The 26062-nt window shown below is 38.7% G+C and overlaps 1 protein-coding gene across 4 annotated transcripts in view; it reads right to left on the minus strand.

Annotated features, from left to right (window-relative positions):
* Positions 1-26062, minus strand: part of LOC124606742 (ankyrin repeat and BTB/POZ domain-containing protein 2) — a 651374-nt gene that overhangs the window by 33373 nt on the left and 591939 nt on the right. For all 4 annotated transcript variants that reach the window (XM_047138777.1, XM_047138776.1, XM_047138775.1 and 1 more), the window contains 4 exons: positions 22878-23174; positions 20818-20945; positions 16465-16627; positions 7331-7466 (listed from right to left, as the gene is read on the minus strand). In XM_047138777.1, coding sequence (XP_046994733.1) covers positions 7331-7466; positions 16465-16627; positions 20818-20945; positions 22878-23174 — 724 coding nt within the window. The remainder of the gene's footprint in view (positions 1-7330; positions 7467-16464; positions 16628-20817; positions 20946-22877; positions 23175-26062) is intronic.

Raw genomic sequence — 26062 nt, forward strand, 5'->3', positions numbered from 1 at the left:
GTATGAAAGGAATAGACAGCTGCTCGCCGTATAATGGAGATGTTGAGTCACAGGTAGACACAACAAAAAGACTGTTAAACAAGTAATGTTTCAGACAAAAGGCCCTCTTCTGAATTAGTCAATGTACACACACACACACACACACACACACACACACACACACACACACACACACACACACATACACATATGTATTCATGCAAATGCAACACATACTTACATGACCACTGTCTCCGGCTGCTGAGGCCAGACTATGAGCAGCAACAATGCACAATGGGACAAGCAATCTGGGTGGTGGGAGTAAAGGAGGAAGCTTGGGTGGGGAGAGGGAGTGATAGCAGGGTAGGGGAAGGGGTAGGGGACGGTAAGTGTTGCTTGTGGGCGCATACAGTGATAAGACTGATAAGATGGAGAGAGGTCAGAGCAGCTAGGTGAGGTTGGAAGGTTAGAAGGAGTGCAGAGGAGTGGGGTGGGGGTAGGGGGTGGAGGTAGGCGGTGGGGGTGGGGGGAAGGTAGAAGTAAAATGACTGTCAGTGTGTTGATGCAATAGAAGGCTGTGTAGTGCTGGAGTGGGAACAGGGAACGAGATACGTGGGTGAAGGACAATGACTAACGAAGGTTGAGGCCAGGAGGATTACGGAAAAGTTTCGGAAGAGTTGCAGGGAGAGTTCCCACAGGCACAGTTGAGAAAAGCTTGTGTTTGAAGGAAGGATCCAGACGGCAAAAGCTGTGAAGCAGTCAATGAAATGAAGAATGTTGTGTTGGGCAGTGTGCTCAGCAACTGTGTAGTCTAGCTGTTTCTCGGCCATAGTTTTGTCAGAGCCATTCATGTGTACACACAGCTTGTCGGTTGTCATGCCCATGTAGAATGCAGCACAGTGTTTGCAGTTTAGCTTGTGTATCACATGAATGGTTTCACAGGTAGCCCTCCCACTGATGGGACAGGTGATACTTGTGACCGGACTGGAGTAGATGGTGGTGGGAGGATGTATGGGACATGCAGTCTATTACAAGGATATGAGCCACGGGGCAAGGGATTAGGAGGAGGGGTTGAGTAGGGGTGGACAAGGATATTGTGTAGATTTGGTGGTCAGCAGAATACCACTGTGTGAGGGGCGGGAAGGACAGTGGGTAAGACATTCCCCACTTCAGGACATGATGAGAGGTAGTTGAAACCCTGGTGGAGAATGTGATTCAGATGCTCCAGTCCTGGGTGGTACTGATTGACAAAGAGAATGCTACTCTGTGACCATATGGTGGGACTCTGAGAGCTGTCAAAGAATATGGAAGGTACTGTTCAAAGTCACCCCTTGAAAGACAAGCCTTCATACTTTAATTCTTTTACATCACCTAAGAATACATTCAACATTTTATGCTTTCTGTAAATGTTCATTCAAGTGTTAAACTTGCCCATAAAAACTCGTTTCAAATTCAAAATTCAAAAATGCTTCTAATAATAGGCAAATGTTTTTGTGTTTGTGAAGAAACTTACATTTCCATAAAATTATTTTATTTTTTGGCATTGGTATACAATGTTATTTTTATCGACTGTCACATCACCTGAAAATATCGATTATTGGCAATATTTAATAACTCTGGCCTTAGTTCCATATTTACACACTAGACTGCAGCATTTATTTTAAAAAGATGCTAAATTTCTGTTCAAAGTCCCTCACCGTTCAAAGTCATCCTGCTTTACGGTAATGTAAAAGATCAAACACTGCTATATGGAGTGCTGAAAATTATTGTGGAACAACATCAGCAGCACTCTGTGATTATGTCATCACATTTGCTTGGTAATTACAGTTTAGATGTAGCCTAGACCAAAAGGTGATGACTGAAGGAACAGATAAACAAAATCATTAAAGTTTGTACCAACAGGGATACTAACTTCTTCGCTTCAAAATTGGTCAAATGGTGTATATCCATTCAAGGATACTAAGTATAAAATTTGAGTAAATGAAAACTTAAAACATTTGCTAATGTTCTTAGCATTACATCTGCAACACATTTCTTGACTTTCATTTAATTTTACATTAATTCTAATGAGACAGCAGAAAATGGATGACTGTGTAACATTTTCTTCTGTCATTAACAGACATCTTACAGATTCAATTGGAGGCTCTGTGTCTCCCTACTTAAGTGTAATTCATTGCTTCCATATTGCACATTAGTTATCATTCTCATGGAAAAAAATATATCGCCAAAAACAAATAAACTGAAAAACATACGTAGCAGCCATTCCCAGGATTTTAGTCACATAGAATGTCCTCAAAATAATTATGATATGGCATCCACCACATCTCACAAACAAATAATGAGCACTGTTATTTACTGCTCATTCTAAATGCAACAACCTAAAGCTATATACCACAAAGTTTTATGACACAATATGCTCCAAATCTAGAGACAATCAACGATTATGTCCTTCAAACATAGGATTTAATTTCTCTGATCCAAAGGAGAAAACCAACTTATTAAAGTAAAAAGAGAGGCAGTTGTATCTGTAACGTCTCCTGTTTCAGGTTCAGCTCAGTTAAGTCTAACATGCCTCATAATTCCACCCAGCTCCTGTCTTTTTTTTTTAAACAAGAGTCTCATATACTATATTTTATTTCCTCCTTCTGTACAAGTCTGTTTCTGTACCATGTACCATGCATATATTGAAGGTTTTCATTTTGCTATCTATTTTCACATTCTTCCTGCTTCCTACATTGTAAACTTCTTTCCTCTTACAACCTTCTTTTTCCTACCCATTGCCACTATGAAATAAGTTAGTAGTTTCAAAGCGAGATGTAATCTTTTCACTTGCCTCTTTTCTTTCTCTTAAAATATTACCTTCATCCTCTCCTGGATGCAGAACAAGAAGCTGTCTGTGTTACTATCTCTTCAACATACAACATGTCTTATCAGATGGTGCTAGGGGCAGTTAGGCTAATTAACTGTGTGAACTGTGATAGGTAAGAGTAGGATAAATCAAGTGCCAAATATGGTATTATGACCTGTATGTACTGCAGGGTAGTACTTCTCCAAAGAATTACAGTTGAATTTAGAAATTGGTACTATGTGTAGTGTTCAATATGAAGGATTGTAGGTTAGTAGAGACAAATCAATGTTTACAGCTTTTGTCAAACAATGGAAACTCCAGGTTGGAATATCAATAAGATAAGGAAAGTCAACAATATTAGGAAGAGGATAGACTGCTACTCACTGTAAATATGACTCACTTGGTTCCAGCCATGCATAGTGAAAAGACACTTACACATTAGCTTTCGGCCAATGCCTTCATCAGAAAAGGAAACACTCAGGTAAATACAGGTTTCCTACAACTTATACAGAAACTGTACTGCAGTTATAGCAGTCAGAAGAAATGAAAAGGTGGCAACAGTTAAAGAAGGGAATGAGGCATTGTCGCAGTGTTCTCCCGTGTTATTCAATATATACACGGAGAAATTAGTACAGGAAACCAAGAAGAAATTTGGAAAAGGAATTAAAATTCAGGGAGCAGAAGTAAATACTTTAATGTTCATTCAAGTAGACACTACCAAACTGTGGCCAAGAGCTCAGTTGACCACCCAGTAGTGGAACACGTTGCTGAGCACAAAGTATTTGACTTCAGCACCAACTTTTCTGAACTACATGGATGAGAAGTTATCCTTACAACACATACTTTGTCCCCATACTCCTCCTAACTTCAATCCCCACTATCCGGTAATCCCCTATCTGACACCCACCTTAAGGACCCTAACTTCACTTATTATGCGCCCATGCCCTCTTCCCCACAGTCTCCCCATCATCTGCTCAGTCACCTTGTGCAAATCCACTCATCCTCCTCCTCCTCCTCATCATCACCACTATGTGTAAGACAAACTCACTGCATTCCTATCCTGTACACCTGCTGGAGTGCAGCTTATAATGATGTGAAACGTGGGTGATAAGCAGCACAAACCAAAAGGTAATAGAGGCTTCTCAAACACAGTACTATAGAAGCACACTGAAGATTATATACGGTGTGATCAAAAAGTAATGGGAATTTTTTTAATTTCATGCCCTTTTTGCATCCATTTTTATCATGTTGGTGCACATGTTCCTGATGTATTTTTGGATTTTCAGCTGTTTTGAGTGTTTAATTTATTGCTGACAGTCGAAAAGTTTGGATGTGTTTTCGAGTGCTCAGCAAATTTTTATTCTCAAAAAGATAGATCAATGAATTTCCATTACATTTTGCTTGAAAAACTGAATACAGGGCAACACCACTTTCTGAAAGTTGACTGTGGTTTTTGGTGAATCTACTATGAATAACAAAAAAGTTTACAAGTTGTATTAACATTTCAAAGAGGACTGACAAGATGTTGAAGATGACCACCACTAGCACATCACTTACTGATGACATTGTGGAAGAAGTAACAAAAATGGTTCTGGAAAATTGCCGTATCAGATCAGAGATGTTGTTGGTGATGTCAGCATATTCTTTGACTCATGCCAAGTATTTTTTTCAGATGTTCTGGGCATGAAATGTGTAGTGGCAATGTTTGTTCCAAAACTGGAGAATTTCCATCAAAAACGAAGTTGGATAGACATCACTCAGCAATTGCTGAATGAAGTAGAAAATAATTCAGAACTTCTAAAGAAGGTTATAACAGGTGATGAAACATAAGTATGTGGGTATGACATTGAAACTGAGGTCCAATCGTTCCAATGGAAATTGCCTCAAAAACCAACACCAAAAAAATTCAACAATTTCGATAACATGTGAAGGTTCTTCTCACTGTTTTTTTCATTTACAATGGGATAGTGCATCATCAGTTCCTGCTTATGGCCATACAGTCAAAAAGGAATACTACCTGGATGTTATGTGCCATTTGTGTGAAGCAATCTGAAGAACAGAGCCAGAATTGTAGCAAAACTATTCATGGAAATTGCATCAAAATAGTTCTCCCACTCACATCTCATTGCTTGCTTGTGAGTTTTTGACAAAAAACAAAACTGTTACATCGCCCCAGCCACTGTATTCACCTTTTTCTATTCCCAAGGTTAAAGAGAACCATGAAAAGAGTGGAAAAGGCACTGGCATGAGTGAATTATATTTGAGGGGGATTACTTTGAAGGGGACAAAGTTGATGTTGATGAATAAATAAAGATTCAGACAGATGTTAGAGATAAAAAACATTCAGGCAAAAGATATTTGCTTGAATAGTTGGTCAGAGGGAAATTAGAAAATGGACTGAAACACCATGGTCTGATGAAAGAAAGAGACTACATTCTGAAATGATGAAACAAATTTGGACCCAAAGGAAAGTCAACCATCAAAAGTGACAATGATGGATTGTACCTCACTTGGTCCTATTGGGCCCATACGTGAACAATAATAATAATAATAAAGATTCTTTAAGAGTAACAAAAATTCCTGTCACTTGTTGATCACACCACATATTGATAAAGTTGGTAACTGATGAAGGGATACTGAAGTGAGCCAGAGTGAAAATAAATTTTTGTGGCACAACTTGAAGAAAAGAAGGGATCACTTGATAGGACACACCCTTTGGCATCAAAGAATCAGGAATTTGATAGCCGAGGGGAAATGTGGAGGCAAAAAGCATAGGAGGAGACTGAAGTTTGAATAAAGCTAGCAGATTCAAGTGTATGTTGGTTGCAGTAGTTACGCAAAGGTGAAAAGATTTGTGGAATATAGACTAGTGTGAAGACCTGCTCAGATTTGCCTTCAAACTGAATGTCACAACCACAACAACAAAAAATAAATTGGTGCTAGCAACTTACAACAATATCTATGTCTCTACAATGGTCATTCAGAAATTAAAGAACTTTTTTCTGTGGAAGTTATTATTTGATGTAATTAAATGAAACTGTATTTTACATACAATTTGATACCCAAGCTACTCTTCTAGTCAGTTACCATTCAAATTTAGGCACTTGTTGCACCATTTTACCGGCTTTTATATGTCTCCTCCATACTCAGTTGCCACCAGGTGTTGAACCACTTATTAATGGCTTCTTTAAGTTCATTATTACTTCTGTGGCACTGTCTACTCTAAAAAACCTTTCAGTTTCAGGAATAGGTGATGATCATTTGGGGCTACGTCCAGACCATATGGTGGATGTTGAAACATTTCCCACTGAAACCACTGAAGCAAGTCCTGTGTCACTCTCGCTGCATGCAGACATTGATTATCATGGAGGAGAATGACTCCATGGGTTAGAATTCTGCAGTGCTGGTTTGTAATGGTGCAGCAAAGTTGTTGAAACATCTGATAGTAGTCCGATGCACTTCACTGACTGTGAAATGCCTATTGCCTTGGATTTTTGTTTCAGTTGCTGCTTTGAGTCTATCAGTCACCATTGAGGATCAGTCTGAGATATCATCGTAAACATTCTTCTGTCGACCATTAAACATCACACACTGCTTTTGAACTTATGCTTCATTCATCATATTACTGTAAACCTCAGTTATATGTCTATAAATTTGGAAAAGTTGGACTTGCATATTTAAAAAGCAGATAACACTGTGCACCTCATACTTAGTGGGATCGTCAATTTGTCACACGTTTTAAAGACACACAGCTAAGCAGTAATCAACTGTATTGGATTGTAGGTACCACCAAACTGAAGCAAATGCGTACCAAGCAAATGAGTACCAAGTTTGCCAGCTGTTGTGGCAGAGCGGTTCTAGACGCTTCAGTCTGGAACTGTGCTGCTGCTATGGTCGCAGGTTCTAATCCTGCCTCAGGCATGGATGTGTGTGATGTCCTTAGGATAGTTAGGTTTAAGTAATTCTAAGTCTAGGGGACTGATGACCTCAGATGTTGAGTCCCATAGTGCTCAGAGCCATTTGAACCAGTACCAAGTTCAGTGGTTGGTCAATGTGGTGGTGGGGGTATACAGTCATGTGTCAAAACAAAATGTTCTTTATTTGTCGAATGACTTTTGTATGTATGATAGCAACAATCCATCACAATAGAAGGTCCTGGCAGCCTTCACTTCATCACTGCTTGTACTGTTTTGATGTCAGCAAGCACCAGTCCATTCATTACTTGGCACTCTCTCCAGGGAAGGTGCCCCAAGAATAAATAACCTATCCAAGCAGCAGCATAAGAATAAATCCTCTATCTAGGTTGCAGAATAAGATGTCTCACAATACCTATTCTAATAACGTTTCCAAAGCCAAACCAAATTGTCACCTACATTTTTCTTCCCTACACACCATTCAGCATTTTGTCTTGGAGGACTTCCAATTGTGTCAATAATTATATCAGTCTTCAGTATGGTATTGAAATAGTTTAAAAAGATAGAAGAGATAAACTTCTGCACTCACCAAGATGATTGTTCTCTGCACTGTGGTACATTGCTTCCTGTAATGATTTAACCTGTGGTTTGCTTAATTTCAGTGGTTGTGCACTTTCACTGTTAGAAGAGCATCCACTAGCTTCAGGAGTGGCGGAACAAGAAACCTGTAAATAAATTTTGTGGGAGTGTTCTGCAGTGAACAGTGACTAAAAAATTTGTTATCAGATGCATAACAGTGTCTAACGAAAGTAACACTAGAAATAGAATTAAAACATATAACATATCATACAGCATGGCTCAGACAAGACTAATTTCAAATAGGACATCAGTGCGTTGCAGACAGAGTGCTGTGTTTAGTATAGACTTGTGCTGAAAAGAATAGTCAGTCACAAGAATAACAAACTGGAAATAAGTAACATTGATGATGATCAACTGCAGTGCAGAACTCTTGTATGTAAATAAACTTCAAAAGGTAGATACTTTAACTCATAAATTTTACATCAGTTACATTCTAATGAAAATGTAGTAGTTTTACAGTAAATGTGGCAACTTTTACAAATGACTATGGGCTCTCAATGAAGCAAGCATGTCCCATACGGAGAAACAGATTGCGTCCCAACAAATGCCTTACACATGCAGATTTTTTATAGGTCCCAACAAATGCCTTACACATGCAGATTTTTTATAGGAGTAGATGTTTCCACACTTGGAGGTGTCAGTCACTGCTAGTTTTATAAGGGGCAAAGTCTTATGATGGAGAAAGTTTAGGAGAGTAGGAAAATAATTATTGATGAAACAGTACACTTCTAACTTACAGATGCAGCAAGGATTGGGAGGCAAAATTAGTAAATACTGTCTCCTTCTGCAATGGCATAAAAGAGGTAAGGCCAACCTTTGGTTAGCTCACGCGTTGCCTCATCACTTGACGCAACAGCCGAGGTCCTAGTATTTAAAGTCAAAATTGTATGGTCCATGATATCAATGCTTATAAGGTAATACACTGATATGAAAGTAACCTCTTTCCCAGTAGGCCACACCAACAAATTATCCCTCAAGACACATGTTTTTGAGAGTGCATTCATTTTGTGTTCCCTTCATCTTTAGATGATCACATTTATTTTTTTCTTTACTTACAATTTTTCCCGAGGGCATGCAGCTTTACTGTATGATTACATGATGATGGCGTCCTCTTGGGTAAAATATTCCGGAGGTAAAATAGTCCCCCATTCGGATCTCCGGGCGGGGACTACTCAAGAGGATGTCGTTATCAGGAGAAAGAAAACTGGCGTTCTACGGATCGGAGCGTGGAATGTCAGATCCCTTAATCGGGCAGGTAGGTTAGAAAATTTAAAAAGGGAAATGGATAGGTTGAAGTTAGATATAGTGGGAATTAGTGAAGTTCGGTGGCAGGAGGAACAAGACTTCTGGTCAGGTGACTACAGGGTTATAAACACAAAATCAAATAGGGGTAATGCAGGAGTAGGTTTAATAATGAATAGGAAAATAGGAATGCGGGTAAGCTACTACAAACAGCATAGTGAACGCATTATTGTGGCCAAGATAGATACGAAGCCCACGCCTACTACAGTAGTACAAGTTTATATGCCAACTAGCTCTGCAGATGACGAAGAAATTGAAGAAATGTATGATGAAATAAAAGAAATTATTCAGATTGTGAAGGGAGACGAAAATTTAATAGTCATGGGTGACTGGAATTCGAGTGTAGGAAAAGGGAGAGAAGGAAACATAGTAGGTGAATATGGATTGGGGGACAGAAATGAAAGAGGAAGCCGCCTGGTTGAATTTTGCACAGAGCACAACATAATCATAACTAACACTTGGTTTAAGAATCATGAAAGAAGGTTGTATACATGGAAGAACCCTGGCGATACTAAAAGGTATCAGATAGATTATATAATGGTAAGACAGAGATTTAGGAACCAGGTTTTAAATTGTAAGACATTTCCAGGGGCAGATGTGGACTCTGACCACAATCTATTGGTTATGACCTGTAGATTAAAACTGAAGAAACTGCAAAAAGGTGGGAATTTAAGGAGATGGGACCTGGATAAACTAAAAGAACCAGAGGTTGTACAGAGATTCAGGGAGAGCATAAGGGAGCAATTGACAGGAATGGGGGAAATAAATACAGTAGAAGAAGAATGGGTAGCTTTGAGGGATGAAGTAGTGAAGGCAGCAGAGGATCAAGTAGGTAAAAAGACGAGAGCTAGTAGAAATCCTTGGGTAACAGAAGAAATATTGAATTTAATTGATGAAAGGAGAAAATATAAAAATGCAGTAAGTGAAACAGGCAAAAAGGAATACAAACGTCTCAAAAATGAGATCGACAGGAAGTGCAAAATGGCTAAGCAGGGATGGCTAGAGGACAAATGTAAGGATGTAGAGGCCTATCTCACTAGGGGTAAGATAGATACCGCCTACAGGAAAATTAAAGAGACCTTTGGAGATAAGAGAACGACTTGTATGAATATCAAGACCTCAGATGGAAACCCAGTTCTAAGCAAAGAAGGGAAAGCAGAAAGGTGGAAGGAGTATATAGAGGGTCTATACAAGGGCGATGTACTTGAGGACAATATTATGGAAATGGAAGAGGATGTAGATGAAGATGAAATGGGAGATATGATACTGCGTGAAGAGTTTGACAGAGCACTGAATGACCTGAGTCGAAACAAGGCCCCCGGAGTAGACAATATTCCATTGGAACTACTGACGGCCGTGGGAGAGCCAGTCCTGACAAAACTCTACCATCTGGTGAGCAAGATGTATGAAACAGGCGAAATACCCTCAGACTTCAAGAAGAATATAATAATTCCAATCCCAAAGAAAGCAGGTGTTGACAGATGTGAAAATTACCGAACTATCAGCTTAATAAGTCACAGCTGCAAAATACTAACACGAATTCTTTACAGACGAATGGAAAAACTAGTAGAAGCCAACCTTGGGGAAGATCAGTTTGGATTCCGTAGAAACACTGGAACACGTGAGGCAATACTGACCTTACGACTTATCTTAGAAGAAAGATTAAGGAAAGGCAAACCTATGTTTCTAGCATTTGTAGACTTAGAGAAAGCTTTTGACAATGTTGACTGGAATACTCTCTTTCAAATTCTAAAGGTGTCAGGGGTAAAATACAGGGAGCGAAAGGCTATTTACAATTTGTACAGAAACCAGATGGCAGTTATAAGAGTCGAGGGACATGAAAGGGAAGCAGTGGTTGGGAAGGGAGTAAGACAGGGTTGTAGCCTCTCCCCGATGTTGTTCAATCTGTATATTGAGCAAGCAGTAAAGGAAACAAAAGAAAAATTCGGAGTAGGTATTAAAATTCATGGAGAAGAAATAAAAACTTTGAGGTTCGCCGATGACATTGTAATTCTGTCAGAGACAGCAAAGGACTTGGAAGAGCAGTTGAATGGAATGGACAGTGTCTTGAAAGGAGGATATAAGATGAACATCAACAAAAGCAAAACAAGGATAATGGAATGTAGTCTAATTAAGTCGGGTGATGCTGAGGGAATTAGATTAGGAAATGAGGCACTTAAAGTAGTAAAGGAGTTTTGCTATTTGGGGAGCAAAATAACTGATGATGGTTGAAGTAGAGAGGATATAAAATGTAGGCTGGCAATGGCAAGGAAAGCGTTTCTGAAGAAGAGAAATTTGTTAACATCGAGTATAGATTTAAGTGTCAGGAAGTCATTTCTGAAAGTATTCGTATGGAGTGTAGCCATGTATGGAAGTGAAACATGGACGATAAATAGTTTGGACAAGAAGAGAATAGAAGCTTTCGAAATGTGGTGCTACAGAAGAATGCTGAAGATTAGATGGGTAGATCACATAACTAATGAGGAAGTATTGAATAGGATTGGGGAGAAGAGAAGTTTGTGGCACAACTTGACCAGAAGAAGGGATCGGTTGGTAGGACATGTTCTGAGGCATCAAGGGATCACCAATTTAGTATTGGAGGGCAGCGTGGAGGGTAAAAATCGTAGAGGGAGACCAAGAGATGAATACACTAAGCAGATTCAGAAGGATGTAGGTTGCAGTAGGTACTGGGAGATGAAAAAGCTTGCACAGGATAGAGTAGCATGGAGAGCTGCATCAAACCAGTCTCAGGACTGAAGACCACAACAACAACAACATACAATGTTTTATGACAGCTGCAAAATACTAACGCGAATTCTTTACAGACGAATGGAAAAACTGGTGGAAGCTGACCTTGGGGAAGATCAATTTGGATTCCGTAGAAATGTTGGAACACGTGAGGCAATACTGACTTTACGGCTTATCTTAGAAGAAAGATTAAGGAAAGGCAAACCTATGTTTCTAGCATTTGTAAACTTAGAGAAAGTTTTCAACAATGTTGACTCGAATACTCGCTTTCAAATTCTAAAGGTGCCAGGGGTAAAATACAGGAGCGAAGGGCATTTTTACAATTTGTACAGAAACCAGATGGCAGTTATAAGAGTCGAGGGACATGAAAGGGAAGTAGTGGTTGGGAAGTGAGTGAGACAGGGTTGTAGCCTCTCCCCGATGTTATTCAATCTGTATATTGAGCAAGCAGTAAAGGAAACAAAAGAAAAATTTGGAGTAGGAATTAAAACCCATGGAGAAGAAATAAAAACTTTGAGGTTCGCCGATGACATTGTAATTCTGTCAGAGACAGCAAAGGACTTGGAAGAGCAGTTGAACAGAATGGACAGTGTCTTGAAAGGAGGATATAAGATGAACATCAACAAAAGCAAAATGAGGATAATGGAATGTAGTCGAATTAAGTCAGGTGGTGCTGAGGGAATTAGATTAGGAAATGAGACACATAAAGTAGTGGGGAGCAAAATAACTGATGATGGTCAAAGTAGAGAGGATATAAAATGTAGACTGGCAATGGCAAGGAAAGCATTTCTGAAGAAGAGAAATTTGTTAACATCGAGTATAGATTTAAGTGTCAGGAAGTCGTTTCTGAAAATATTTGTATGGAGTGTAGCCGTGTATGGAAGTAAAACATGGACGATAAATAGCTTGGACAAGAAGAGAATAGAAGCTTTCGAAATGTGGTGCTACAGAAGGATGCTGAAGATTAGATGGGTAGATCACATAACTAATGAGGAGGTATTGAATAGAATTGGGGAGAAGAGGAGTTTGTGGCACAACTTGACAAGAAGAAGGGACCAGTTGGTAGGACATGTTCTGCGGCATCAAGGGTTCACAAATTTAGCATTAGAGGGCAGCCTGGAGGGTAAAAATCATAGAGGGAGACCGAGAGACGAATACACTAAGCAGATTCAGAAGGATGTAGGTTGCAGTAGGTACTGGGAGATGAAGAAGCTTGCACAGGATAGAGTAGCATGGAGAGCTGCATCAAACCAGTCTCAGGACTGAAGACCACAACAACAACAACAACAGTCTTAAAAACTTATGTTGTAAAGTTCTGCAATGCTGTTAGTAAGGAAACATCATTCACAACACATAAATAAATGTAAAAGCTGAAGATGGCATGCTGGGCATTCTGAAATGTCATCACCGAAAAATAAACACCTCTAAGAGCAACTGATTGCAGCTAATTCATTATAAATTAGACTGTAAATGTGTTTCTCTTTACTGTTTGAATCCAGTGGAGGCAAAACAGCATTGTACAAGTGCAGAGTGAGCAAAATTTTCACTGGTCTGGTTGATGGTGTGTTGGTGGTGGTGGTGGTGATGACGATGCCAGGGCATCTGCAATGAGTTTACAAGTTATATCTTTCCCTTTGTCAATTGCTTCTAAATGATTAGACCGTAGAAAGCCAGAATGGAATAATACAGTTGGGCACCAACGCCCGGAGACAGCAGCCAGGTGTGTGTGTGGGTGTGTTTGTAAATTATGCTTGTGTAAATGTGTGTGTGTGTGTGTGTGTGTGTGTGTGTGTGTGTGTGCTTCTACTTCAGAAGAAGGACTTTGTCCAAAAGCTTATGAGTAAATATTTTAGCAGGCTTTATGTTGTTCCTGTTTGTCACTCAGTGCCTCCTCTATGTTGTTTCTACATGATTCTTCTTATTACAATATAGCAGAGATGATGAGTTGCAGATAGGTACAGCAAAAAAGTCTGTCAGAAAGTGAGCTACATCTACATCTACATACATACTCCGCAGTCCACCATACGGTGCGTGGCGGAGGGTACCTCATACCACAACTAGCATCTTCTCTCCCTGTTCCACTCCCTAACAAAATGAGGGAAAAATGACTGCCTATATGCCTCTGTACGAGCCCTAATCTCTCTTATCTTATCTTTGTGGTCTTTCCGCGAAATGTAAGTTGGCGGCAGTAAAATTGTACTGCACTCAGCCTCAAATGCTCGTTCTCTAAATTTCCTCAGTAGTGACTCGCGAAAAGAATGTCTCCTTTCCTCTAGAGACCCCCACCCGAGTTCCTGAAGCATTTCCGTGACACTCACGTGATGATCAAACCGACCAGTAACAAATCTAGCAGCCCACCTCTGAATTGCTTCTATGCCCTCCCTTAATCCGACCTGATAGGGATCCCAAATGCTCGAGCAGTACTCAAGAATAGGTCGTATTAGTGTTTTATAAGTAGTCTCCTTTACAGATGAACCACATCTTCTCAAAATTCTACCAATGAACCGAAGACGACTATCCACCTTCCCCACAACTGCCATTACATGCTTGTCTCACTTCATATCGCCCTGCAATGTTACGCCCAAATATTTAATCGACGTGACTGTGTCAAGCACTATACCACTAATGGAGTATTCAAACATTACAGGATTCTTTTTCCTATTCATCTGTATTAATTTACATTTATCTATATTTTGAGTTAGCTGCCATTCTTTACACCAATCACAAATCCTGTCCAAGTTATCTTGTATCCTCCTACAGTCACTCAACGACGACACCTTCCCATACACCACAGCATCATCAGCAAACAGCAGCACATTGCTATCCACCCTATCCAAAAGACCAGTTATGTAGATAGACAACAACAGCGGACCTACCACGCTTCCCTGGGGCACTCCAGATGATACCCTCACATCCGATGAACACTCACCATCGAGGACAACATACTGGGTTCTATTACTTATGAAGTCTTCAAGCCACTCACATACTTGGGAACCAATCCCATATGCTCGTACCTTAGTTAGGAGTCTGCAGTGGGGCACCGAGTCAAACGCTTTCCGGAAGTCAAGGAATATGGCATCCGTCTGATACCCTTCATCCATGGTTCACAAGATATCATGTGAAAAAAGGGCGAGTTGCGTTTCGCAGGAGCAATGCTTTCTAAAGCCGTGCTGATGCATGGACAGTAACTTCTCTGTCTCAAGGAAATTCATTACATTCGAACTGAGAATATGTACGAGAATCCTGCAACAAACCAATGTTAAGGATATTGGTCTGTAATTTTGAGGATCCGTCCTTCTACCCTTCTTATATACAGGCATCACCTGCGCTTTTCTCCAGTTTCTCGAGACTGTACGTTGGGCAAGAGATTCGTGATAAATGCAAGCTAAGTAAGGAGCCAATGCAGTAGAGTACTCTCTGTAAAACCGAATTGGAATCCCATCAGGACCTGGCGATTTATTTATTTTCAACTCATTCAGCTGCTTCACAACCCCAGGGATCTCTATCACTATGTCCTCCATACGAGAATCTGTACGAGACTCAAACGGTGGTATGTTTATATGATCCTCCTGTGTGAAAGATTTCTCAAATGTTAAATTTAAAATTTCAGCTCTCGTTTTGCTGCCTTCCGTTGTCAGGCCAGACTGATCAGGGAGTGACTGGATGGAAGCCTTCGACCCGCTTACCGATTTTACTTAAGACCAGAATTTCCTTGGGTTTTCAGGAAGATCTTTTGCTAAGGTATGACAGTGGTCTTTCTTGTACCGCGAGTGCAACTGCCTTTGCATCCTGAGCATTCTCCGAATTGTGCTGTTAAACCATGGTGGGTCTTTTCCGTCCATAACCTACTTTTTCGGCACATACTTGTCCAATGCGTGATATACAATGTGTGTAAAATTTGCCCATAATTCTTCCACATCCATCGTACCAGAAGTAAATGAAGTCGATTCATTCATCGGAAATAGACAACAAAAACACACACACACACACACACACACACACACACACACACACACACATATGCATGCACACATATATACATATGGCCACAGTCTCTGGTTGCTGAGACCAGACTCAGGTGGGACAGTCTGGCCTCAGCAACCAAAGCCTGTGGTCATGCATGTGCGATTTGTGTCTGCATAAGTGTTTGTGTGTATGTTGTCTGTTTCTGACAAAGGCCTTGTTGGCTCACTTTCTGAGAATCTTTTTGTTGTGCCTATCTGTGATCAACATCTCCACTACATGTTGAGTAGCAACTATCCTTTTCATAATACTGTTACATTCCAACCTGGATTTTCCATTGTTTGGTTCTTCTTCCTTGTAGTCTTTTCCCGTTTCTCTGGTTGGTCAGCATTGTTTTAGATGGGTTTTTGCAATGTTAGTGGTAGTTGATGAAGCCCTTCATGATGCCACCCTTCACACCATGACTGAATTCGTGTGCTCAATCTGTTTGCATGTGGGGTAAATCTCATTTTCAAGTGTGAGAATGTTTTTTAAATGTTTGCATAGTGTGTCTCTGAGGTGGGACATGGTTACTGGACCACTATTCACCTAGCTGGATGTGGGAAACTGCTGAAAAATTACATCAAGACTGACTGACTCACCAGCCCCCTCACTGTTAATCTGCAACGCGAATTCGATCCGGGGCAGGGTCGCCACCCCAAACCCTGAAACCAGCAATTTTCACACTTGGTTGTCCGAGTGGTTCTGTTTTTCTTGTTCTTGTAAATGATTCATGGCTCCAAAAAAGTAATGTTTAAATAAATATAACAGTTGTGTATGTTAACAGTACAAATGTCTGGCACTTTGAGGATCACTAAGGAAAATGTGTAATACAATTTCGTGTTTTTTCCCCTCCACTGTGCAAGATGAGTCAAAACAGCCAGAAGAAATAATTTTACCATTTAAATAAAATTCTAACAACAATGTGATATCTGCAATCAAAATTAGTTACAATTTGCCTATCTTTCTCCTTGCGACTTCTCCTTATAATTTGCTATCAAAGGCAGTACATGTTACTACAGCATAATGTACCTGAAGACGGCCACACTGTCGGCGATCAGCAGTTAGCTGGTTTGCTCCTTCTGCCAAAATCTCTTCGAGTGACAGAACTTCTTTGTTGTTGGCATCCAGAGGGTGGGACAGCAACTTATGGAGAGTTGATCGTTGTCCATGAGCTGCTGCAACTGAGATCGCACTGCAATATATAAAGGACATTTGCTGTATTTCATTTCTTGTATCTTCACTGTGTCCTTATATTATTAATTCACAACATGTTGAAGCATCTTTACTTGAAATACGGCAAGCTCACTCAGTCACTGTCCACTGTTACAAAACTGAATGAGGCTGCGACAGTTACAAAACAGATGTTTGCACTGTATCTTTGAAAAGGAATTACATAATGCTTGTTACCATGAAATGATTATTTGATAGTTATCTAATAATTTATTTTTCATCTCATTACTTATGAGTAAATTTTGATAGTACATTTTCTCTCTATTCTTTTAAAATTTGGTGAAAACTAAAAGAATTGTTGCAACATAGGTGCAGAAGGTCCCATAAACTTTAAATGGTGTGTTTGAATAGAAACATGAAAGTGGAAATGATGTTTTTAATTTACGATTTATTTTTGGAAACTACATGATAAAGGTATGAACATGAGGAATGGTGCAGCAGTTAAGCCAAATGAATATTATTTGCAAAGAGCTGGGCATGCTAGTAGGCTGCTTCTGGGATCAGAGACACTTGCCAGCCCTGGACCAAATCCATCTCACCAATTACCTATCATGGCCAGCGTGTCAAGCAGCCTTGATGTGATGTTCAAGCAGTTTCTCATATCTGACTAGGTGAATACTGGGCAGATACCCACATGCCACCTTAGTTACACAATTTTCAAACATTGAGAAAACATTCCCACACTTTTGCACGAGATAACAAAAGATACAGACAGATGGGCTACACAAATTACATCTCCGGGGAGAAGCAGTGGTGTCAGGTAATCACCTGACCACCCTCTACCACTAACATTGCCAGATGCAATAAATAACATGTGAAGATACAGGATAGAGGCCAGGAAAAAGGAGGAGGTTAAATTACAATCAAGCTTTCTTGTTTCTAAAGCAGTATACATTTTAGTTGGGCATGAGATTTTTATACATCAACCATGGCCTACCAGCACAGAAGTTTTAAGACAATATCAGCTGTGAAAGTCTACATTGTATGTTATACTTATATTTATAGGATGACTTATTTTCATTTTATGTTTCAGTACGCTCTATTTCAATCTTTTCTCAAAACACTGTAGTGTCTCAGGCCAGGGACTTGAAACCTCTTCCAGTAAACTGCTTTCTCCTTTACATATGAAAGAAAATCACCTTACAGACTTGTTACAGTGTAGCACATTTATTTTATGGCAATGCTTTAACCTGTGGCTTCTCCTCTGTTGATCCACATACAGCTAATTTTAATACCATACCATGTGCTGCAACTGCAGCTGCTCTATGTATGTTACCCAATATGTGACCTTTTCTCCAAATTTCCAGCAAGTTCCGTTTCTGCTCCTTCATCACAGCAGACACTCTACTGTTTTGCTCAAAATTTACCTGGGTAAATCTTATTGCTCTTTTCTTATACATCCTTCAGGTCTGAAATCAGATATGGGTTCCATATAGAACTGCAATACTCCAGATGAGGTCAAACCAAGGAACAGTATGCCTCTTTCTCGATCTACCCTTGACTGGACCTTCAACATTCTCATTATTTGGAGCAGTAAACTGTTGGCCTTGCCAACTATTGTTCTTACAGGAATACCTCAATGCAATTTGCTATCAAATGTCACTCCTAAGCATTTAAAATTAAGTGACACAGAGAGTATATCTTTCCCTAACTTATACTCAACTGTTGTCTTGGTTAGAAACTCACCACCTGGCTATTACTTACATTGATGCTCATTCCATTTGTGTTTACTCACTTCTCTACTGTTGCAACACCAGCCTTGAGAGTGCCACAATCTCATGTTTGTCTAACACCAGCCAATCATCTGCAAACATTCTAATATTAGATAGATTTCAGTTCATATGTCATTTACATAATTAACAACAGAGTCCCACCACAATTCCCTGTGATACGCCTGACAGCACCTCCACTTTCTTCGAGTTATTTTATGCTGGGCTCTGCTCTGCAGAGATACCTTTACCCAAGCTGCTACTCTTTCTTCTACTTCAGCAGTTCATAATTTACGCAACAAGAGTCCATGATGGGATCTGAAAGGCTTTTAAGAGGTCTAGGTTGAAGCAGTCTAGTCCCCCCCCCCCCCCCCTCTCATCTAATGTGTCTGCTACATCCTGAATGAATCCTACTTGTCATGATTCACAAGAGTGTTATTCCATAAATCCATACCAAGTGTCTTTAATTCATTGCTTTGTGTTGCATATTGTGTAGATATACAGTACTTAACTGCTAACTTTTCCATCATTATGATGGCTACTGATGTTAGACTGACAGGTCTGAAATTTCCAGCATCATGTGCATCACCTCCTTGTGCACGGGGATCATAATGGCTGTCCACTAATCGTTTGACACTTACCTCTCTCCAAGCTTAAGCTAAATAATTCTTTCAGGTAGAGCTTCTGGGTCAGCTATTTTGTGGACATCAGCAGACACACTGCCCTACCCACATGCCTTTCCAGTCCTGCTGTTTCTAAGTACCGTATTTTCATTATTCCCTTAATATGAGTAGGTATATGGAAATTCTCAGGCCATTTCCTGCTACTTGCCCTTCTAATTCCTTTTCATTGTCTGTTCTATGCTCCATAGACTACCCTCCATATTTCCGAACAATTGAGTGAAGGTGCCTGTTTTTCTCCTTACAGTATATGATTGGATCAGCCCCCTCCCCCACAGATATGAAGTATGAGGGGGTACCCAAAAGAAACTGAACTAATTTTTTGGTGGGCAGAGCTTTAGTAGTACCATGTTTTGCCACCAGAAACACATAGAGCAAACTTCCAAAGTCAGTAAACTGAGTGTCATCACTGAATAAGATCAAGACTAGTTTCAGTAGAGTTTATAGTGACAACTGTTTTGTGTGATTGTCACTTGCGCAATTGGTGATTTTCATGAAGAGCATGCAGAGATGAAATTCTGCTTCTTGCTCAGAAAAACTGGAACAGAAACTCCTAAAATGTTAAAAATGGCATACAAGGATGACGCTATTGAGAAGATCGATGATCGACCATTAAAGAAATTGTGGAGCTGCTGGGAGTGACTTGGAGTTCAGTGCCAGCAAATTATGACAGAAGATTTGCGGGAATGAAAAGGATGGCTGCCACATTTATGCTATGACTGCTAACTGTTGAACAAAAACAAGGTCACATGGAAGCATGTTGTACTTTGAAAGAAGAGTTCCAAAATGATCTAATCCTTTCTTTTTCTTTTTCAAAAATTATCACAGATGAAGAAACTAGGTGCTGTATCAAAGCAACAATCAAGCCAGTGGAAGGCTTCAAGTTCGCCTTGTCCCAAGGAAGCTCGTCAGGTGAAATCAAACATTAAGACAATGCTGATTTGTTTTTTCAGTGTGAGAGTAGTTGTCCATTCATAGTTTGTTCTGTAGTGTCAGACAGTTAACCAGGCTTTCTACTTTAAAGTTTTGAAAAGACTGAGTTGTGGCAGTCGAGGGACTGATTTTTCCATACGACAATGCCCCTGCTCACACAGCCCAGCCTGTATGACAGTGCTTGACCAAAAATGATATGACCCATGTTCCTCACCCAACAATGCCCTGTGTAACTTTTATTCGTTTCCTAGAATGAAAAAAGACATGTAAGGAAAGCATTTTGCTGATGTTGCTGAGGTGAAGAGAAAAATAACAAAGTCATTCTCAAAAAAAAGATGAATTTAACATTGTATTGAAAAATTGAATAAAATAATAGACAAGGGTATTAGTGTAAGTGGAGAGTACTTTGATAGGGTTGAAGGTCTGTGCTTAAAATGTCAATAAATGAGTTTTAAAAAAAGTTTGTTTTACCTCCTCATTCTGTTGGTTCCCTTTAACATATCTTACCCAATCATAAAGACCACTAATCTTTTCCCTGTAAGTTAATGTTTCTCCTACCATGTCCAGCACAAAAGCATTTTTTGCTGCCTGTATTGCTGCCAGAAGTTTTCTCCCTATTTATGTTAAATAAACCCTGTTCCCAATCCCTTTTTTGACTCTGTTGTGTTCTCTACAGCATTTTCTTTTTAATCTTCACTTGTTTTTTTATAATATGCTGGCAGTGTCTTCTTCATATTTTTCCTTTTCAGTACTCAGTGTTACTTTTTTCACTGTTAACTGCCAACAGTTTCTTTATGTAGCACATTTTCTATGATATTAAGGTTATTTACCTGTAACATCCACGATGAGCTGCACCTGAGTAACACAGGGTATCCTTCAATAATGTGGATAAGAAAGTATGTGCTCCATGTGACAAGAGGAGAGCCACCATTTCAGCATGACCACTAGCTACTGACACCTATAACAACAATGTATTTTCACTTGTGATTAGGAATGGAAAATTTATTATTAAAATATGATCATCAATAAGGAAGATAGTTTGCCAACATATTTAATCATGTACTTGTGCAAGAGCTCACTGAATGATCATAGAAGGAAAATACAGTTTATCAACATTACTTATTACACTTATTCCTTAACAGTGTACTGAAAAATTTATCCTGTTCTTACATAAGTTTTGTTCATGAACAAATACAAATTACATATTTAAAAAAAATCTTGTTGATTTGTTATAGTATTCTTGCCTGCTTCAGAAATAGACCCTTACAAAAGTTTTCTGAGCAGCCCAAGTTCCATTCTATTATATGCATATCATAGAGGTTTTCTTCTTATTGACATACATACATATACCATGAAGTTCTACTCACTGCCACCAGTTTTTCTTTCATAAGGATGATTGAAAAAACAATGGGCCACAGGTCAGCTCGTTACAAATTTCAGCATCAAGAGTAATGAAATAAAAATCAAGTGAAGTTCAGAAGGAGGAAGGAAGTACCAGAAGAAGTAAAGCTATGAGTGCAGCTTATGTATTATGCTTGGATAGCTCAGGTGGTAGAACACTTGCCTACAAAAGATACAAGTCCAAAGTTAGAGACCCAGTCTCGTACATAGTTCTAACATACTGGAAACTCTCAAATTTTAAAAGCTTTAATAGTGACTGGGTGCTGCAAATAATTCAGTAATAGTTCCTCAGAAAATCTTGATAATGCTGCTTTGGAAGGGGGCTGAGAACAGTGTGCACATTTATGACATGTAAAATTCATCTGATACAGCTGTATATAAAGGCCAATGAATTGTTTTTACAGGAATGGGTTCCAAATTGGAACTAGTTTCAACAGTAGTAGCTTAGTTGAAAAGCTTGCAAAAAGTAAGTGTTTCTTGTCACAGTCAGGAAAAAAAACACATTATAAGCTCAAGGAAGTTCTGCTCTTAAAAATTTAATTTGCATGTAGGTAAATTCTTAAGTGTTGTAGGTAATATGTTTTCCACTGACAGCAAAGAGCAACAACAAATTTCAACTAGACACAGTTAAGATACTCTTATCATTAATTTCTGGTAAATATGAAACAATGCATGAACTATTTCCAACTTGTTGAAACCAATATCAAATTAAAATGAAATTAACTTTAATGGTAAAGAAAGTGGTCTGTTTAACAAAGGTTATAAACAAAATATAAAGTGAATGGTTTGATATAATGATGTAAAAGAACCGATTGTCTGTAATAGGCTCCTAAGGGTGATAAAATCAGTAAACAACAATATTCATGAACAGGAGCACAGTAGTCAATATTTGTTATGATAACAGTAGATTACAAGAACATGAAAATACAACAGTTTCAAGTAGGTTCCATTTATCACCAAGTATGTGACACACACAATTAGTACAATAATCTTACATTAAAGCTCAGTCTACTTAATTGTTCTAAAGGAATTGATTAATTACGTGATGATGAGGAAGGTGTGTTAGGAGTTCTACATTTGCTGTCCGGTCCCTTCCTGGCTTCCATAATACAATACCATCAATCTCTGTACAATCTATACAGGTTGATAAAGTCACACAGTGGTAGCCAGTAACAATACGACCTGATATCAACATAATTCAAGGAACTCCTAACCCCACCTTGCTCCCCCAAGCAATTGCTATACTGCACCATTAAGTAGGTTAATTATCACTTTTCATTAATCAAATAATTTTGTACACCACATGCCTGATGATAAGAAAAAACACAAAACATATCATATTTTCAAATTGATACAACATTAAGTTATGATAACCTCATTTGACTTGTGTGGCACAATTAATAAGTAATTCTGCAATTAATATATGTTCCTAATGCTCGCATAAAATTAACTCTGTCACCTTGCTTGCAATATTACAGTTGGTAACTACCTGTAAAGGAGTAAGTGTGCACTTATCCTCACTGAGACGGGCACCACCCTCAACATTAGCACCGCGTTCCAACAACAACCGTGCTATATTACAATCACCCTGGAGGGCAGCATATGTGAGGGCAGTCCAGTGTTGCGTCTCTGCGTGCACTGCTGGACAGTTAGTGGAACCATGAGGAGGTGTCTCAATGTCAGGATCTGCTCCTGCATCCAGCAGATTACGTACACATGTTTCATCATGGGCTATAACTGCTATCATGAGAGGAGTCATTCCATGCTCATTAACACTGTTCAGTTTCTGTAAGTAAGAAATTATGATATTTTATTATGTGTTCAAATGTCTCAACTTTACCAAAATGAAGTGCCGTGCATTAAAAGGTTAGGAAGCACTTCAGTAAGATTCCAGAATTGAAGATTACGGAATGTACTAAAACAGACAGCTAGGCAATACAGAGAGGAAACAACATACACAACTAAACCTAGTTTAAAATATAATAAGAAATTATTTCCATAAATTCCTTACCAAACATTACAACAATCAACTCCATAGGAAAAAAATTAAATATTTTGGGCTTTGCTTCTAAATGTTACCTTTTGATGGAATAATTCATGTCACATTCATATGAGGCAGTACAAATTGGCTGTTTGTCAGCGACTCACCTCTATTAAGATGACAGTGTTTATACTAGGTCTATGGCACAAACAATGGCAACAACTCAGCTCCTAAAGATTTAACATATGACAAAAATATATGACAGAATATCCACAGTGCAGATTCTGTAATGCATGTAAACAAAAAAGATAGATACCTAATGCAAAGTTCCTGCATGAAGTATGCATGAAAGTCAGTGATGAGCCAGCCATTAGGCAGGAGGTATGTCCTTGCATTTTCAGATGGCAAAAAGAAGAAGAAGCCTTATTAGAATGAGCCTGAACTTGTGACAAAGCAAGCTGGGATAGTTTTACTTCCCCTCTTGTTTTGCCATCAGCCGCCTTAAAATTCATGGCTTCACTTTCAACTAATTACCATTAACATATGTGAATATTATCTGCATTTCCATAAAAGAAATATATTGGCCCTCAGTTTTAAGGAATATAACACCAGATCAAATTTAGTACTTAGTTTTAATAGAGGGAAACATTCCACGTAGGAAATATATATCTAAAAACAAAGATGATGTGACTTACCAAATGAAAGTGCTGGCAGGTCGACAGACACACAAACAAACACAAACATACACACAAAATTCAAGCTTTCGCAACAAACTGTTGCCTCATCAGGAAAGAGGGAAGGAGAGGGAAAGACGAAAGGATGTGGGTACTTAGTTTATTGTATGTAATTGATTCTCTAATTTATTTTGACTATTCCTAGTTAGTTTCTTTCACTATAGGGTGAAATCAGTAATTGTTTTGTAACTTAAAATCTATTGTTGACTTACAAACAAATATCAATTCTGTAATAATTATAAACATTGGGGGGAACAACTAATAGTATTCTTAAAGTATCTATTTGGCTCTATTTGGAAACATGTTAGCAAAGCTAGTCCTTAACTAATTTCAAAGTAATTAACAGTTTTGTCGAAAGTATTGTTTGCAAAACTATATTTATTAATTACATGATTTAAACAAATAATTCGGCTTAACCCTTGTAGTAGAAAAACTGTTAAAAACAACCAATTTTTCAATGTATTCAGTTAATCGAATGAGTTAAGTTTTAATTGTAATTTCTGTAAATTAAACATCTAACAATGTGACATTTCAGTACCTATTATTGTGATGATATATATGGGCCCGATTTTTGGTGAGGAAACAGTCAGTCCACAGCTGAGTTTCAGACGAGGAACTGTGTTGGTTAGAACAACAACAACTCATCAACGCGACAGTGAAATAAGTGTTACACCAATAGGCCATCTGTTAAAGCAATGACAGTGACTGTTCAATTTATTTGAAACACTGTGAACTGTGTGGTTAGGCTTTTATTGCTAGTAGATGTACAACAGTAAACTTTTCTAGCAGTATGTGGATGTTCGCCTGCAAACCATTAATGAGGCTTATGGAAAGTTAAACAACAGTGCACTGGCCGTATTAAATGTGTATGTGGGGGGTTGTGAAAAGTGAAAGTAAACATTTGTGAAATGCAACTGTGCACCTGTCGGCTACGTTATTTACCATAGTCAGTGTCCAAATTACAAACCCCATTTTTCAGCCAGTGTAGCAATGCAGTACGTCAACACCGAGGACAACAAACAAAGAAAATAAAGCAGGAAAATTGCAACATGCTTCAGATGTTAATTATTCTCCACATGTTGTGGTTTGCCTGCTTTATTTTCTTCATTTGTTGTCCTCGGTGTTGATGTACTGCGTTGCTACACTGGCTGAAAAATGGGATTTGTAATTGGACACTGACTACAGTAAATAATGTAGCCGACAGGTGCACAGCTGCGTTTCACAGATGTTTATTTTCACTTTTCACAACCTCCCCATGTACCCATTTAATATGGCCAGTGCACTGTTGTTTAACTTTACATAAGCCTCATACATAGTTTGAAGGCGAACATCCACATACTGCTAGAATAGTTTACTGTTGTACATGTATGAGCAGTAAAAGCCTAACCACACAGTTCACAGTGTTTCAATTAAATTGAACAGTCACTGTCATTGCTTTAACACATGGCCAATTGGTGTAACACTTATTTCACTGTTAAGTTGATGAATTGTTGTTGGTCTAACCAACACAGTTCCTCGTCTGAAACTCAGCTGTGGACTGACTGTTTCCTCACCAAAAATTGGGCCCATATATATCATCACAATAATAGGTACTGAAATGTCACACTGTTTGATGTTTAATTTACAGAAATTACAATTAAAACTTAACTCATTCGAATAACTGAATACATTGAAAAATTGGTTGTTTTTAACAGTTTCTTCTACTACTAGGGGTTAAGTCAAAATATCTGTTTAAATCATGAAATTAACAAATATAGTTATGCAAACAATACTTTTGACAAAACTGTTAATTACTTTGAAATTAATCAAGGACTGGCTTGGATAACATGTTTTCAAATAGAGCCAAATAGATACTTCAAGAATACAATTAGTTGTTCCTCCAAATGTTTATAAATATTACAGAATTGATATTTGTTTGTAAGTCAACAATAGAATTTAAGTTACCAAACAATTACTGAT

Source organism: Schistocerca americana, chromosome 3 (assembly GCF_021461395.2).
Source record: "Schistocerca americana isolate TAMUIC-IGC-003095 chromosome 3, iqSchAmer2.1, whole genome shotgun sequence".
NCBI lineage: Eukaryota > Metazoa > Arthropoda > Insecta > Orthoptera > Acrididae > Schistocerca > Schistocerca americana.